Source organism: Rhea americana, unplaced genomic scaffold (genome assembly GCF_003343005.1).
Source record: "Rhea americana isolate MKP2758 unplaced genomic scaffold, rheAme1 scaffold_83, whole genome shotgun sequence".
NCBI classification, from domain to species: domain Eukaryota; kingdom Metazoa; phylum Chordata; class Aves; order Rheiformes; family Rheidae; genus Rhea; species Rhea americana.
In genome coordinates, this window is record NW_028187012.1 from 2,191,887 (window position 1) to 2,208,930 (window position 17,044).

The 17,044-nt window shown below is 40.1% G+C and overlaps 1 protein-coding gene across 1 annotated transcript in view; it reads left to right on the forward strand.

The window, feature by feature from the left end:
- Positions 1-5,071, forward strand: part of CHSY3 (chondroitin sulfate synthase 3) — a gene marked incomplete at its 5' end in the record, with an annotated part of 155,569 nt that extends 150,498 nt beyond the window's left edge. Inside the window, one exon of the mRNA XM_085323255.1 lies at positions 2,281-5,071. Coding sequence (XP_085179381.1) covers positions 2,281-3,843 — 1,563 coding nt within the window. The remainder of the gene's footprint in view (positions 1-2,280) is intronic.
- Positions 5,072-17,044: the final 11,973 nt, after the last annotated feature.

A 17,044-nucleotide genomic window follows, 5' to 3' on the forward strand; every position in this document is an offset into this window, starting at 1 on the left:
AGGATTTTGAAAAGAGCGGAGTGTCAGGGATTGAGGGGGAAGTATATGAATCTGATACCATTCCTTAACAGAAACACTTTCCCTTCTGACTTTTGTTTTCCAAGTGACCTATTTTATTCCTGAAATTCATGGTGTAAGTTCTCTCTTACATGTGTATTTTAGTGTGAAATTCTAAACCTGAAAATCAGGGATTCAGCTTTGTCCAGAAAATAACATAACTTTTTCATTTTTTTTTATGATAAATAAAATGCTGCTACTTTTAGTGTCCTAAGGAAACAGAAGTTCTGGCTTTTGGGGATTTGTGACTGGAAGGAGAATATAAAATCACAGTCACTTTGCCTAGCACACAGTAGACAGCTTTCAATAAAAGGGGGAAGAATGGGARTTCAGCATATGATTGGAGAGGTGGGAATCTCAGCTCATCAGACAGCACAAATGTCCTCAGAGAGCTTCAGACAGAAGTTTTTCTGTGAATGTAGGTATTTGAGTCTTTTTGTAGCTACATTTCTTTGTTGTTGTTTTTGTTGTTGTTGTTTGTTGTTTTTTTTTTTATTATTATTACTGGTGCTCTTGGTCTGAGATACCTGGTATACTAAAGGCAAATTTAACATAACTTAAGGCATTTTTCTGAAATCGTCTGGTTATTTGCTGCATATTGTGTTTGTAACCTAAAAAAATGAGATGACTAATCATTATAGCTGTAGGTGTTCAAGCAGAATCGTTCGGGGACTGAGTGGAAGGGAGATTCTAGAAATTATGTATTAAAACTTTGTTTTTCTAAATATGGCAATATGTATTTCCTGTACATGCTAATGTAATAATTATTGTAATAGATATTAATGTTTCTGTGAGTTATTTTACATTATTTTACATTTATTATCCTAGGCTTAATGTTATCTCTAGTAGCAAAATCTCTGCTCCAGGAAGAATTGCAGTAAAATGAACTAACCATTTTGAGTCTGAGATAYTGTGTTATAGATCAGATATAGATAAAATGTCACCTTTCACGATCTGCTCAGCACGTAAAAGACAAGCTTCGATACCAGTCTCAAAATCCGATTATAGCTTGAGCTTACAACACCTCCTTGAGCAACATTTTCTACCTAATTAGCACATTTTCCTTATGTATTAATGTAATTAATAATTAATGTAATTAATTAATAACCACCCGTGTGGTTTCAGATGAAAAAGAGCAGCCTTGTCTCCATTATCTGTCGCTCATGGGAGCATGATTCTGTTGCTGTGGAGTTAGTAGATGTTAACTTAGCAAAGCACTGTGGGTCTTATATGTATTTATGAAGTTAATATTTTACTCCTCCATAGTGCTCCCTTTTTAAGAATACGTATTCACTTAAGTAAATAATGAGCTAATTTTGCTTTTGGGGAGGAAACTGAGTCACAGAAAGTTTTATGATTTGCTCTTAGTAAAACTGTTTGCACAGAAAGATACGAAGGCCAGGTACTCTAAATCCTGGTCTTGTGTTTTAGCTATAGACTGTATTTCTTCGCTGTTCAGAAGATATTGCAGCTAGTAACTTGACAGAAGTAGAACGTCTTTCCTCGCCTCAGAAATAAATTGGAAATTACTCAGTGTAAATTATACTAGCATGACATATAGCTTATTAGATGTTCTGTTATACATGTATCATTGCCAACACACATATTCCAATGATTATATTTCAGTCACTTAATTCTTTGTGGAACAACAACAATAACAAAAAAAACCCCACACAACAGTTTTGTTGAGAATGACATCCATTTRCTTAATCAACATTAAGAAGCACAATCCATCTGCGTATTGCTGTAGGAAATCCAAGTAGCTTTGCTCTCCGCAGACGTAAATCCACGGCCTTCTTCAGAAACCGTCTTCAGTGCTGCTAAGCTTTCAGTAATGATCTCTACTAATAAGGGTTTAGATGTAGTTGGAGACTTAGTGTTTCATGCACAGCTACCTTCARCCTGCATCCTCATAAATATAAATACAGTTATTCACTAAGTGTTTGGTTTAGTTTTGTAGGTGGATAAAGTCAAGGTAGATCAAGGTGTCTGTCTGCCCTTGTATTTATTTAGACAACAGTATTCGCTCGCTGTSGGCAGTACTGAAACTCAGACAGATAGCAATGTAAGTAATTCCTCCTTGAACGCTTTCAAGTTCTGTGCCCAAAAGAAGAGTGTGTGGTCGCTAAGAATTGGTAATTATCAACATTACTAACAGGGGTCCTTTTCTGGGCGGGTAGAAGCACCTTCGCTTAATGTCTTTTCTCCTTTCTCTCTTTCTAGATGCAGCAGTTGTTCCATGAAAATTATGAACACAACCGGAAGGGTTACATTCAAGATCTTCACAACAGCAAAATTCATACGGCCATTACGCTTCATCCAAACAAAAGACCAGCCTACCAGTACAGGCTGCACAATTACATCCTGAGCCGCAAAATTTCAGAGCTGCGCTATCGGACCATCCAGCTCCACAGGGAAAGCGCCCTGATGAGCAAGCTCAGTAACAGTGAAGTAAGTAAGGAAGACCAGCAACTGGGAGCGATGCCATCCTTCAATCGCTTCCAGCCACGCGAAAGGGCTGAAGTCATCGAGTGGGAGTTCCTGACGGGAAAACTTCTCTACTCGATGGCGGAGAACCAGCCGCCCCGGCAGAGCCTGAGCAGCGTCCTGCGGGCCGCGCTGGACGACACAGTCATGCAAGTCATGGAAATGATAAACGAGAACTCTAAGTCTAGAGGAAGGCTCATTGATTTCAAGGAAATACAGTACGGCTACCGCAGGGTGGACCCTATGCATGGAGTGGAGTACATCCTGGATTTACTGCTTTTGTACAAGAGGCACAAAGGAAGAAAAGTTACTGTTCCAGTGAGACGGCACGCTTACCTTCAGCAGTTGTTCAGCAAACCTTTCTTCAGAGAAGCAGAGGAGCTTGATGTAAGAAGCCTAGTGGAGGATACTAACACTGACACTCAGTCTTTTTCTTTTCTTTCGAATTCTTTAAAGATCTTCTCATCGTTCCAAGGCACCAAAGACATTGCAGGACATAGTGACAAGAAAATACATATTCTTGTCCCTCTCGTAGGACGATACGATATTTTCTTAAGATTTATGGATAACTTTGAGAAGACTTGCCTGATTCCCAGGCAGAATGTAAAGCTGGCAATAATTCTCTTTGGTTCAGAGTCTAGCCAGGACTCCAGCAAACACATAGAGCTGATGAAGGAATACAGCGATAAGTATCCCAAGGCAGATATGACCCTGATTCCTATGGCAGGAGAATTTTCTAGAGGTTTAGGTCTTGAAAGGGCCTCGTCTCGGTTTGACAATGACACTTTGCTGCTATTCTGTGACGTCGATCTGGTATTCACACCAGACTTTCTCCAACGATGTAGAGATAACACTATTCAGGGAGAACAGGTTTACTACCCTATCATCTTTAGCCAATATGATCCAAAAGTAATATATGGAGGCAACCCTCCAGCTGACAGTAGTTTTGTTTTCACAAAAAGAACTGGATTTTGGAGAGAGTATGGATTTGGAATTACGTGTATTTACAAAAGTGATCTRCTGACTGCTGGTGGATTTGATACCTCAATTCAAGGTTGGGGACTTGAGGATGTTGACCTCTTTACTAAAGTTATAACGTCTGGTTTGAAGGCTTTTAGAAGTCAAGAAGTAGGAGTTGTACATATTTTTCATCCMGTTCAGTGTGACCCCAATTTAGATCCAAAACAGTATAAAATGTGCTTAGGGTCCAAAGCAAGTACATTTGCCTCTACCATGCAGCTCGCTGAACTCTGGCTAGAGAAACATTTGGGTGTCCGGTACAATCGAACTCTCTCCTGACACCCCAGCCCATTTTGCCTTTTTAGGGGAGTTTACCTCATTATTATTAATATTATTTTATTTTGCTGTCCTATTTTTAAACTCCCTCCTCGTTGTCTTCCAAAGACTGTTGACCTCAAACAGGATGAGTCTGCTGTTTGGTGATGTTTCTTATTCCTATTGAACTGGTTAAGTGACATCTTCCATGTTTCTTTTATTTGAAATTCGGTTAAGTCACAGCAGTCATGTGATCCCATGGAGCACATCCGTCAGGAGAGAATGCATCAGAAGAATGTTCTCTTTGGGCTTTAGGATGCAATATCATCTTTGTTGTGTTTCTCAGACTTGATGCGATACCAATATTTACTGGTGAAGGTACCACAAAAGTGCTTTATGCTTCCTCTGGGGAAGAAACTCTGTAACATAAACTCGAGTTTTATAATTTATATGAGGACTTAAATATATAAACACTACTTTTCTTCATCTTTAGAATTTTTAAAGTAAATAAATAACTATGATTGTACCTTTATTTTTTTTAAAAAAAGAAAAACTGAGGAGTCACTTGCAAATGCAACTGGTACTGGCTACCAAGGTCCTTAAATGTCTTATTGTAATATCAATCTCCTCATTGTTGTTCACTCTAAGTGTGAATGAACTTTATTTTCACAAGGAACAGGATTTGATCAAAAACTCATGTACACTTTAGAAGCTTGTGAACCAATGATGTCCTTCATTTGCTGGCAAGAAGAAATTATGACATAACATGGTTATTTATAATAAAGTGCAGGCATACAGTATTTTTTTTCAAACACCTAGTATAAGTTACTCTTTTTAGAATGAGTCTAATATATAGTTTTCTTTTACATTCCTTTCCTAAAGCTGCACTTGATAGTGTTGAAAGTTAAAGCTGCATCTTTTTTTACGTTGTCCATGAATATAGGTATGCAGAAACTATTTGTTGTTAAAATTTAAAATAACTGTAAAATAATTATTTAAGTTTGAAATTTTACTATTGCTGGTCAAAGTTCCTTGCCATTATATTTATATTAGTGGAGGTTGTAGGACTGTGTTAAGATTTATCTCTCTGGACAGCCTGAAATTGTCATATTATGGATTTATGGAGTAAAGAATTTAAAATGATACCAACATAAGAAACAATACCATTTTTTGTATTTTGGAGAGATTTTTATATAGGGATATATATATATATATATATATGTATGTATGTATGTGTGGGTGTGTCTATATATCCCTATATATTATATAAATATATATATATATATATATAAAATCATTTCAAAAGATGTTCCTTTTTTCAGTTCAGGTGGAGTTTTCTTATAATTATTGTCATTCTTTTTGCCACATGTTTGGAACATTTCATGTTATACTGTGGTGAGAGCTCAAAGGCGTCCTGGAAACCATCAGAATTCAGCCAAACTTAAACTGATAGAGTGAGTCCCTCTAAGAACTTCAATAGCTTTGATTTCAAACTATTATTTCAAACTGAGCTGGGCAAATAAATTAAGGAACTTTGGAATTTAAATTTCAGTATGCTTAAATACAGGTTTTGGCTGTGCCTGACCCATTCTGTGTTTGCTTTCTAAAAACAGCCAAGTGAGTGGCCTTCATTGGCACACGCGTTTGTATGCAGATACCTGGATGAATTTCCTAAGGCACCATGAGGATGTGTAGGTCAGTTAAGATCTGTTATCTGTGGCTCTCAGTTTTGGATTTACCGTGCAGGGAAAAAGCTATCACTGAAAACAAGGAGAGGGTAAATTCAGAGTTAAAGTGCTGGTCGTAGCCGCTTTGCGGTGCCCTTCCTTGTGCCCTGGCATGCTTTAATCACTCGGAGATGGAGGCGTGACAATTTAAACACCCCGCTTTCATAGCACGTGCTTATATTGCGAAGAGCAGTCTCGTGCGAAGGTTAAGGTGGGTGACAGGCACAAGCTGAGGCGGATGGTATGATTAAAAGGTCATAATATCTTGTCACACTGGTGGCTCTTCTGACACCTCTGGTGTGCTTCAAAAGAAGACTTTTCCCATTGCCTTGGAGACAGGGGTGGTTGTGGTAGAAGAGAATGGATAATGGACCTAACAGGCATAATTCACAGCTATCTGCCCTCTTCTGTTATTTTCCTGGGGGCTCTTGCCTTCCTAGCCCAGTACTCCTAACTCAAATGTTTGGGGAAAAGTAAAACGTAGTACTCCTTATGAACAAATTCTTGGAAACCTCTCTTTAAATTTGCATGAGTATTTCTGCCAGAAAAGCTCCTGCTTTGTTTGGTTAGAGAGCCAAGAACAAGGAACATATGATTTATCTGATGAATCTCAACTAACTGATGCAACTCAGATTGCAAATATCAGTAAATGAATACCCACTGACAAATGTTTGTGATGATTCCATAAACATGAATAAAAATAATGATTTACAAATATTTAAGGAAGTCATTATCTGCTTGGATATATTCCAGGGCTAATTTCACTGACTTCGCCTAATGGCCAGAAAGTATTTGTTCAGCTCCAATTAAAACAGTAGACTAGAAGAAATGAAACCAGTCGTTCAGTGAGGATGAAGCTGTATACAGAGGGCTTGCAGGATCAGGTCCTAAGGGATGTAAACAAAATGCTAGTATTTACCATTACAAATATTTATTTAGTGTCTGACTGATTCATATGTTTATATGATGAATTACTTTGTTAAAAGCCTGATTATAAGTGTTCATTATAAAATATTGCATTGTCTTTTGAAATAACTGTCCTGAGATAACTTGAGAACTTGTGTTAGTTCATTTAAGGAATAATATGCCTTCTGAGGAGATCGTATTAAAAAAAAAAAAAAAAAAAGAAGAAGAAGAAGAAGCACAAAAGTGTTAATTTTATGGATGTATAGATTAAGATGGGAATGTTTGTGCTACTCAACTGTTTGCTTTTGTCCGGTCTTAATCATAATCTTGACTGTAAAATGAAATTTTTAGTGTGTATTATAATCCTTTGTATATGTGTAGTTAATGGCTTCACAATACGAGACAATGACTAATTTTTCCAAAACCTTAGCCTGGAAATAGGCTCTCCAGTTTGATTGCTGGGAAGTGGGATGTGAACTGCTCACACTTCGGCTTTTCAGACACTGCCTTTCTTTTCTTTTTTTTTTTTTCTTTTTTTTTTTTAAAAAAAGGCCTCAGAAAAAATAAATTTTTTTTCTCCAATTTTTCCCCCATTCTGACATGTTTTCCCATTCATAGTATTTAAAGCAACACTTGCATCTTCCAGATGAAGGAAAGGCATCAGGTTGAGCTTCCTAAGAGTTGCTGAGCAAACACTGCATTAGAATATTTATTTGAAATGTGATGAAAGGGGAAGTGCCCCGGGGAGGTGAGGGGTTTGGCCCCAGAAGCTGCGTGTTGTGGGAGCTACATGTGGGCAGCCTGAGGTAAGGCGAAGGAAGAGGGTGCTTGCTGAGATCAGCTGTGTTTGGGAAGCAAAAGGTTAACTGGGCTTGGGAAGGAGGATCTTGAACGGAGGTTTTGCTGGGTTGGGGCAGCACAGTGTCTTACACAGATTCTGTCTGTCCTAAGGTGGAAATGCGAGTCATTCCTCATTTGTATGCTTATGTTCCCCGTTTCCTCCTTAAAGGATGTTGTGGAGGAGAGGAAGGGCAGAACCTGGACTCCTGGTCCTCTGTCCAGCTGGTGGGACAGAGGTGTAGACCACATGCTTGGTGTCCTGCTTTAGTGGGAAACCTGGGGAAAAGGGTGCCCATGGGTCTTCCCTAAAAGCAGTCCAGAGAGAGAAGTGCCTCCTGCGCTCACCAAAGACCAGAAGGTTTTGTGATCCTTGGACGAGTGCATGGTTAAGAGAGAGGCACTGCTCTTACAGAAATTATATTGATGCTCAAACAGCTCGGAGGAGTGTATTATGGATCCTGAGGACATGTGAAGTCTTCGCAAGAGCATGAGTTAACAACCACTTACTTTAAAAAGAGTAAATAGGTCATTTAGACGTCTTTCAGTTTCTTAGAAGACAATTCTAGTGATCAGTTTACACGTAGCTTGTCACACGCAGAATTTTACACCAAAGAACAAAGCTATCTTTAACATACCGTAGCTAAAAAAAGCATTTGCAGTCAACATCTTTTGCTTTCCTGCAACTTGAAATCAGTTAAAATTATTGGGAAAAAATGTGGACTGAAAATTGGTGAGTTGCTGACTGGAGGAATGATTTCTGTTCCTGCTCTGTTTTTAAAAGAGAATCGGATGAGAGAAAAAAAGCTGTAATGGATGCATACAAAAATCATGCCCAGTGTGAGGTGATTGTGGTCTTAAATTGCAGCACGAGGAGAAGCATGGCAGAAGTCGAACTGTTTACTACAACTGAATGTCACTGAGTGTTTTAGGTCCATAAGTAACATATAAAGTAAAATCAGTCCTTTTATAATTCTTTTGTTTCTTAGAATGATTTTCTTTCCATTCTCTTCTGTCAGCATCTAGTCACTTGATTAATGAGCTGGTGTTTCATGACTAACCTTCTCCTTCCCATTTTTCTTTTCTTTGGGTCTTCCTATTTGCAGTATATATTGCTACAGTAAGTTGGAAATTTTTGAACCAGTATGATGGTTTTATGATGTCACTGCCATATAAAACTGCTGAATTTGGGTATTTTGCTGAATGAGTTTCCATTCTTGCTTCAAACTGTTTCCATTTGCCTGCCACTGTAATTTAAAAGTATTCTGAATATTATTACTTCATCCCTCTCTTTAGTCTCCTTCATCCTGGAATCTCACCAAGGCAAGGAAATGCAAAGACTTTCCAATCCTTAAGTCTAGGAAAATGAATAGAGCTTGGGATTTTTCTTTACCTCCACCTTTATTTTCTTTCTTTTTTTTTTTTTTTTTTTTTTGCATTAAAATGTCTTATCTACAGTTCCAGAAGTGAATTTATTGGTTCCATAAATATTTCAATAAAATAAATAATGGTCATTAGGATGTAAGGCAGCACTTACAGAAACTAGAAGATAAAAGCTGTACTTCTACTTCCTGCTGTATTATTTTCCAGATCCCTAAAGATTTTGCAATGTTTGCTGCTTATAGGAACTTTGTAGATAAATTAAAGCATCCTTGCTGGGTTTGTGTTTATTTAGCATTAGCGGAAAGCTTAACCATACAGGTAGAGATCAAAGGATGTGCCATGTACTGTAGCGTGCTGGATTTTGTTTCTCTTGTAGTGCTGGTGGGAGGAAGTTCCCCAGATGAGGGCCTCTGCTGTGCATAGGAGGCCTGCAGTGAGGTAGCATTCTCCACRAAACAGCCCTGTGGAGCAGGGCTATTTTAAGTTCCCACAAAGCTAGGGGTGGAGCATCCAGGTATGAACAGGAAGCGTGATTTATGAGACTAACTTGAATGTGCAAGAGGCCAACCCACAGATKCAGAGGGAATCCGGTGTGGCATTCTCAATCCATGCTCTAGTAGTAAGTGTGTAGGTCAAGTGCCTCTGCTGCCACAACTCCTGTGCATGCTGGCGGAAGGCACCCCTTCAGAACGGACGCCCCAGCAATATCACAGACTCTGTGAAGATATTCCAGAAAGGGCTTCACGCCAGCTAAGATGAGGGCCAAATACCTTCAMTTACTGCAGGCAAATTGCCTTTAGCTGATTTTGTCAAATAATAATAATAAAACAATAAAAAGAACAAGATGACTGATGCAGAAAATATGTGCTTGAGATCACAAAATTTATTACAGGCTTTTCAGGAAGCCTCAATGACTTGCTCTTGCCCTTGCTTGGAGTTACGAGGAGCAATAAGCTCTACCTATCCTACACATTCATCCATATGCTGCTATTTGGCTGAAGAGAAGGCAAACACACTYTCTAAATGCTTTGAAGGTGATCATGGTTGGACTGTGAAAGACTGAAGAGAGAACTGCTGAGAATGGTTCAGCCTCAAAACCAGAACTCAACTCCTTGCTGAAGGCTTCAGATCAGAACAAGGACAMTTCTACTGACTTTAGCTGTGTTGGACAGACATGAGATGGAGAAACCTGAGTTTGTACAGAAGGTTGTGGTATTGGGGAGCCATGCTCATGCTTCTGGCATGCTGCTACTGGAAGTAGGCTCACAGTCCAGTTACAGTGCTACCATCAGTTTCAGAAAAGTGAGGAATGCAATAATTATCGTACAACAGCCAGCTGGGTTTGGTATGAGCTTATTGATGTAGAGCACTTTTTTTTTTTTTTGCTTTCAGTTATAGTGTTCTTCATACTAGGAAGAACAAGCCTGAGAGGAAAGTAACAGAAAGCTGGCAGAAAGAAGTGGGTCTGGGGAAAGAATCTGGAATAGTAATAGTTGCTGGAGTAGAGAGAAGTAATTTCTTGTGTCCAAGTATGCACTGGTGGATCGGACTTGTATTTTTAAGTTTATGGTTTATGGTTAAGTTTATGGTATTTTTAAGTTTATTTGCAGTTAYTTGAGTGTGTGGAGTTGTTCAGTATTTGTATGGGTCTTTGGCTTGTCAAATGCGTGGGCATTTTGCCACTTTGCAGACCTTAGAAAACTAACTTATTGCATGACTCTGAATGTGTTCCTGGGAACTTAGGAGAACGAAGTCTATTAGTCCCATAGTTTGCAGTAGTTATTTCAGTGAGGATTGTCATTGCAGCCCCCTGCTTTCTCCCACCAATGTCCAACACCACCTACTACTTCCTCATATGGAGCACATCTTGGCACTAAACACCCCAGGAGGCTTATTTGCTTCCATTCAAGCCTATGCCTTACCCTTAAAGCCAGTTAYTGGCTACAGCAGTTAATAATAAATGGGATGAGGTATAGAGAAGGATCAGTTTGGTGGGTGAAAATGAGAAYAGCAGTATTATATTAGCCACAAGTAACTTAAAAGCAGAGAGAAAAACAAAGAAAGGTGGAAGCCTTATGCACATAAAGATAAAGCACTGTGGTTTAATGAAATATAAATGTGCAGCTAGAAGTTAGGAAAGAAAATGTATCCTACACCTCTTTGGAAGCCCTGGAGAAGACACTGGAGAGAAAGTGCCAGAGGAATATGAGAAGAGGGGGGACTGGGGCATGAACTAGACTCAGGAAGGGTTTAAAGGGTAGGACAGGCAGCAGGAGAGGGGATGCTGTRTATTTTATGATTATTGAAGGGATTGCTGTGTCCCGGCATGTGAAAGAAGTGAGTAAGTAAAAATTGTTGCATGGGTGACAGGAGGTATAGGAATGGTGTAAATTAGTAATGGTGTAAATGTGTGTGTTTGCATTATTTTAAAAAGAGACTAGAGCACACAACTTAYTTTAAAGCAGAGCTTTGCTTTCCTGTTTTTCCCTGAGAGTTTTTCACCTTGCTTTGCATTCCACTTGTATGTGYAGTGACAAGTGCTGAAACCATCTGGAGCAGTACCGGAGCTATAGACCTTTCACACCTGGTTTGTTCCAAGCACCAAACTCGGGTTCACTGAAGTGAAAGTTTAACTGGCAATTATGACTTTTTACTGTTCTCTTTTTAAGCACGACACACTTTATTGTTAYTTAACTAGGCGTGAGATCTTTGACAGTTTGTTCTATTTGTGCCTCAGATGCTCTAGTCTTTCCATTGCAGATTTCACACTGTGCACTGTTAGGTGACACATTGCTGCTTTAAATCAGAGACTTCTGGGCAGCGTTGTACCTCTGGTGTAAGCTAGCAAGCACAGCTACACGACTGAAACAAAGTAAGTTCACTTCTCTTTTTTTATCCTCTGCATTGATGCAATGATATTGCATGATGGGAAAACCAGAATAAATGTGCATTATGACTCTGAGAATTTTCTGTTGACAAAACTGAGCAAATGGAGCATCAGCAATGCAGCGCTGAGCTGTGCACTCAGCATGGAGGATTCCAGAGAATATAGATAACTTACAGGAAGATGTCTCTGGTAAAAATGAGTGAGGAATGCAGGGTTTTCTTCTCCAAAGCTGCTTGTACCAGGGGATTTCTGTAGTTTGTACAATTATATCRCATCCTTTTTTCTACCTTAACTACTGTTGTTCTACCTTAACCACTGTAAAAGAAGCATAGAAGAGTAAATCCCTGAATCTGGCCCTTGTGTAGGAAGGAGCCCAGAAGCAATCACGATTTGGCCCAGCATACGAGCAGAAGATAGCCCACTCCTGGAGAAACATGGGGATGGGCAAAGAAAGGAGCAYGCAAGAGGAGAAGGTCCTTTTTTTCTTTTCTTCCTTTCTGTTTGGCATGTTGCTTTGCTCTGCATGACAAAACTGTGTTGTCTGAAGTGACACTACATTCCGGAAGAAAAGAGGAGGCAAAAGGACTCACATCTGAAGCATGTGAAGGGAGCTGCTAGGGCTGCCCAGATTTGGATCTGGCACTAGCAGGAAAGGAGCCCATACACCAAGCCCTAGGGAAGGGAAGCATAAACGCTGTGTATGCCAGAGGAGCAGATGCAGGTGGATGACAAGAAAGAAAGTGCTTGGGCAATCATATAAAGAGCCAAGAAAATGGATATTTGTCCCTGTGAAGTAGCAATTCAGGTCTGCTGCTAAGAAAATTGACCAGCCCTGATACGTAGGGGGAAGAGCCAGTGATRAGAGAGAGAGAATAAGAGGGAATAAGGACATAAGAATAGAAGGAAGAGTGCAGAAAAGAGAAAAATTGACATGCAAATAGATGAATAAAAAATAGCACAAGTAATAGAAAGGAACTTCACGAAGAAAATAAGAAAATCTGACTTGGAAAGATTTAATAAATATAAAAGTAATTCAGATACAAAAGTGTGGCATAGGGTAGATAAAAGAGTTAAGCCTTGGGCCCAGTAGCTTTTGCAGTGTGGCCTGAGTTTAGGAAGTGGTTATGGGAAACCTTTCTGCAGCACTTCACCTCAGTATTTTACCTGGTGCGAATTAAGGAGTAAATGATAAGCTAATATTAAAGTATTTTCACTTTTTTTTTTATCAGAATGTAAAATAAGTGCGTTTGTTTTCATATTGACTTACCCCCACCGTTCTTGGGAGGCAGTACACTATTTCGATATTACTAGGAGTTTCTTTTTCTAAATACAGTAAATAAGAAGACAGGGCTCTCTCTAAATACTAACAGTTGGTGCTTAGTGGTAGAGAAACAGCAATRCTGCTGTTACTCTCTGTCTTCTGAACCAAATTCTTCCTTTTGTTTTGACATCATGTCCTAAAATGACAAAGATCAGACAAAGAACTGGCACTGGGAGGGAGCTTGTCCTGCCTTCCCTTCTCATTCCACCTTCAGATTTCCAGCTTCTGGTGTATTTAGGTACTGAGCTGTGTTGACAAATTTACGTAGGATGTGGGACTTYGGAAATGTATCCTCTTTTTTATATTGCCATAGGAAGGAATCAGGTTTTGGGCACAATTCTTCTTGTGAGCATATACATTTAAACCAATGTTAGATATTACAGATAAAACTATTTTTCAACACCTTGGTACGTTATTTCTGCAAGTATGATTAAGTTAGACACTGTAATGATGTCACTGCTGTGTCAAATTACTGAACTGCAGCACTTTGTTGAATGAGTTCCCAGCTCCATTGGAAGCCATTTCCATTTGCCTGTCACTTCGTTTTAAAGTATCCTGAATTTTATTACTGCTTCCCTTAGTTTCTTCTCTTGACAGCTTGAGTTTCTTGCCAGCAAGAGGAACACAAAACCTTTCCAGACTTTAAAATGCATCTCCAAAATTAGGGCTGAAGCATACAAGACTCCCACTGTTTCCAGCAGATGTTATAAGATTCAGTGGCACACAGGAGTKAGCCCGCTAAAATGGAGAGAGAAAATGATGAAGAAAAGAGGGATGYTTAGCTCCTGAGACATGTATTGGACTTCATGTGGTCACATTTTTCACATTTTTATAGTGCCTTTTTTTCTTCTAACACTCATGAAAACTGTATTTCTTTATTAGACTTACATGCTAAGTGTTGTTTGACCACATTATTTGTGAAATAGGTTTGAATGTCAGGAAGGGGCTTTGGAAGAGAAATGGGAGCAGAAATGCACCCACACTGCTTTACCCCAAAACTTGCTCTGCGAGAGCTCCCAGGATGATGGGGTCAGCAAGACCTCTCCAGGTCACCCTACCTTTCACAAAGCTGGTGGGCTCCCTAGAAATAAAAAGGCACCTTACTGGAGACCCTCAGGTTGGTGTACTGCTCATATCAGGTACAGGATCATACAGTCATGGAACAGCTGGGGCTGGAAGGGTCCTCTAGAGATCGTCTAGTCCAAACCCCTGCTCCAGCAGGGTCCRCAAGAGCAGKTTGCTCAGGGCCGTGTCCAATCARGTTTTGAATATCTTCAAGGATGTAGACTTCACAGCAATCTGTCTGGTAGCCTGTGCCAGTGTTGGACTGTCCTCACAGTAAAGAAGGTATTTCTTATGTTTAAACAGATTTTCCAGTATTTTGATTTGTGACTATTGCCTCTTGTCCTTTCACTCGATACCACTGAGAAGAGTCTSTCTCTGTCTCTGCTCCCTCCAAACAGGTATTTATACACATTAATAAGGTCCCCTCCCAAGCCTTCTCAAGGCTGAACAATCCCAGCTCCCTCAGTCTCTCCCTGTATGAGAAGAGATGCTCCAATCCCCTAATCATCTTTGTGGCCGTTCATCTGACTCACTCCAGTGTGTCAATGTTTCCCTTTACTGGTGGGCCCAGTGTGTGCTCCATGCGTGGCCTCACCAGGGCTGAGTAGAGGGGAAGAATCACCTCCCTCGACCTGCTGGCAATAGTTTTTCTAAYGCAACCCAGGATACTGCTAGTGGTCTTTGCCACAAGGGCACTTTGCTGGCTCGTGGTCAACTTCTCCACCAGGCTCCTCATGTCTTTCYCTGCAAAGCTGCTTTCCAGSYAGTCAGCYGTCCTAGTGCATGAGGTTATTCCTCCCTAAGGTGAAGGACTTTGCACTTCCCTCTGTTGAACTCCATGAGGTTCATGTCAACCCATTTCTCCAACCTGTCAAAGGTCCTTTGAACAACAGCACAACCACTGTSTGTCTCAACCACTCCTTCCAATTTTGTATCATCTGCAAATTTTCTGAGTGTGTACTCAGTCCCATCATCTTAATGCAGATGTTAAATAGCATTGGCCCCACTATTGACCTCTGGGATATGCCACTAGTGACTGACCTTCAGCTGGACTTTGTGCTGCTGATCACAACCCATTGAGCCCAGCAGTTCAGTCAATTTTCAGATCATCTCACTGACTACTTTTCTARCCTGTACTTCAGTTTGTTTGTGAGGATGTAATATGAGGCAGTGTTAAAAGCCTTGCTAAAGTGAAGATAAGCAATGTCTGATGCTCTCCCCTCATCCACTCAGATAGTCCTTTCATCATAGCAGGCTGTCAGGTTGGTCAGGTATGGTTTCCCCTTCACAAATTCATGCTGACTACTCCCAAACATCTTCTTATCCTTCATAGGTTTGGAAATGGTTTCCAAGATGATTGGCTCCATTGCCTTCCCAGAGGTCAAGGTGAGCCTGGTCAGCCTGGATCCTCTTCCTTGCCCTTCTTGAAGAGTGACAKTTGTGTCCTTACAGCCCTCAGGAAAATCCCTGATGGCCATGATTTTTCCATTACATCAACCAGCATCCTTAGCACTCGTGAATGCATCATATCAGGTCTCATGAATTTGTGTTATATATAGTTTAAGTGTCCTCCCTCATTGAGGATAAGTCCTTGTTGCACCAGATTTCCCCTGTGGTCTCAAATGGCATTCCCAAAAGCAAATCTTACCAGAAAAGATAGAGATGAAGAAGGCACTGAATACCTGTCTTTTCAATGCATGTCCTTTATCACCAGTTTCCCTGCCCCATTCAGCAGCAGGTCCCCTTTTTTCCTACTCTTCCTTTTGCTGATCATATTCTTGTGGAAGTCCTTGTTGCCCTTCACATCCCCTGTCAGAGTCAATTCCAGCTGGGCTTTGACTTTCCTAACCCCATCCCTGCACATTCAGACAGTATCTTTATTTTACTCCTGGCTTATCTGTCCATGCTTCCACCTCCTGTAGGCTCTCTTTTATGTCTGAGTTTTGTCAGGAGCTCCTTGGCCATCTAYGCAGGCCTCCTGCCACTCTTGCTTGACTTCCTGCTGATGGGCATATGGGACCATTTTCAAGGTTGGAGGAAGTGATCCTTGAAGATCAGCCAGCTCTTCTGGACCTCTCTTCCTCCCAGGACTGTCTCCCATGGGATTCTTTCCAGCAGGTCCCTGAGCAGGCCAAAGTCTGCTCTCCTAAAGTCCAGGACTGTGATCCTGCTCTAAGTTACAATATACGAAATATTATCAAAATGTTTATTATTTCTTTACTGAATTTTCTTGAAACAATTTTATGTTCTGAAAAAAATCCACAGTAAAATTATATGTGAGAAGAGCTGGCTGGGAAAACTGCCAACAATATTTTTTTCTTTTGTCAGAATTTAACTGTCAAAAGCATCGTGTTTTTCAGACTCRGTGACATTCAGGCAGCCTTCCAGTGGAAACCAGTGATTTCACTCTGGGTTAGCAACCTGCATATATTTTCAGATCCAATTCATACTGCTAAAAACTCTACTGGATTGTTGTCTGAAAAACATCTGTGGAGTGAAATACATACATAGGTGAAAAATAGTCAGTACAACCTTCTGTCCAGGGCCTACCTTGTTCCACAGTAGTAAGTAGCATATCCAGTCCTAGCCAATGATTCCTAAGGGAGAAGATCCAGGAGTTGGTAGTCAGAAATGATATGGAGTACCTCAGGGGAGCTTTTTACTAATCAAGACAACAGTGCTACTTCTGTTAAGAAGGCAGCTATGTGCATAGAACTGAACTGAGACCGTAAAGGGTGGCACGCTTCACTACCTGCATGACCAGAGATATCTGTAATGTGCAACAACAATAATGCTGATGGACTAAACCATCACATACTTGAGAGCTGAAAACCTTTGATGAGATCCATTACTAATAAATGGTGAATTCACTTGCCCCTTTTGTGGTCATTCAAAATCTTAAAAAATAATCTTGGCTGTTCGTGGAYAAAAGTTCATCTTGCTTTTGGCTCCTGCAACCCATTCTTAAAGCATCGAAGAGCAATAGTAACATCTCAATTRCAAAAGAAAAATGCACTATGGTGAACGTCACTGACACTGACAGGAAATGTTCCGTACATATTGCTATCTCTTAGGATAATAGAAATAAGAGAATCTATA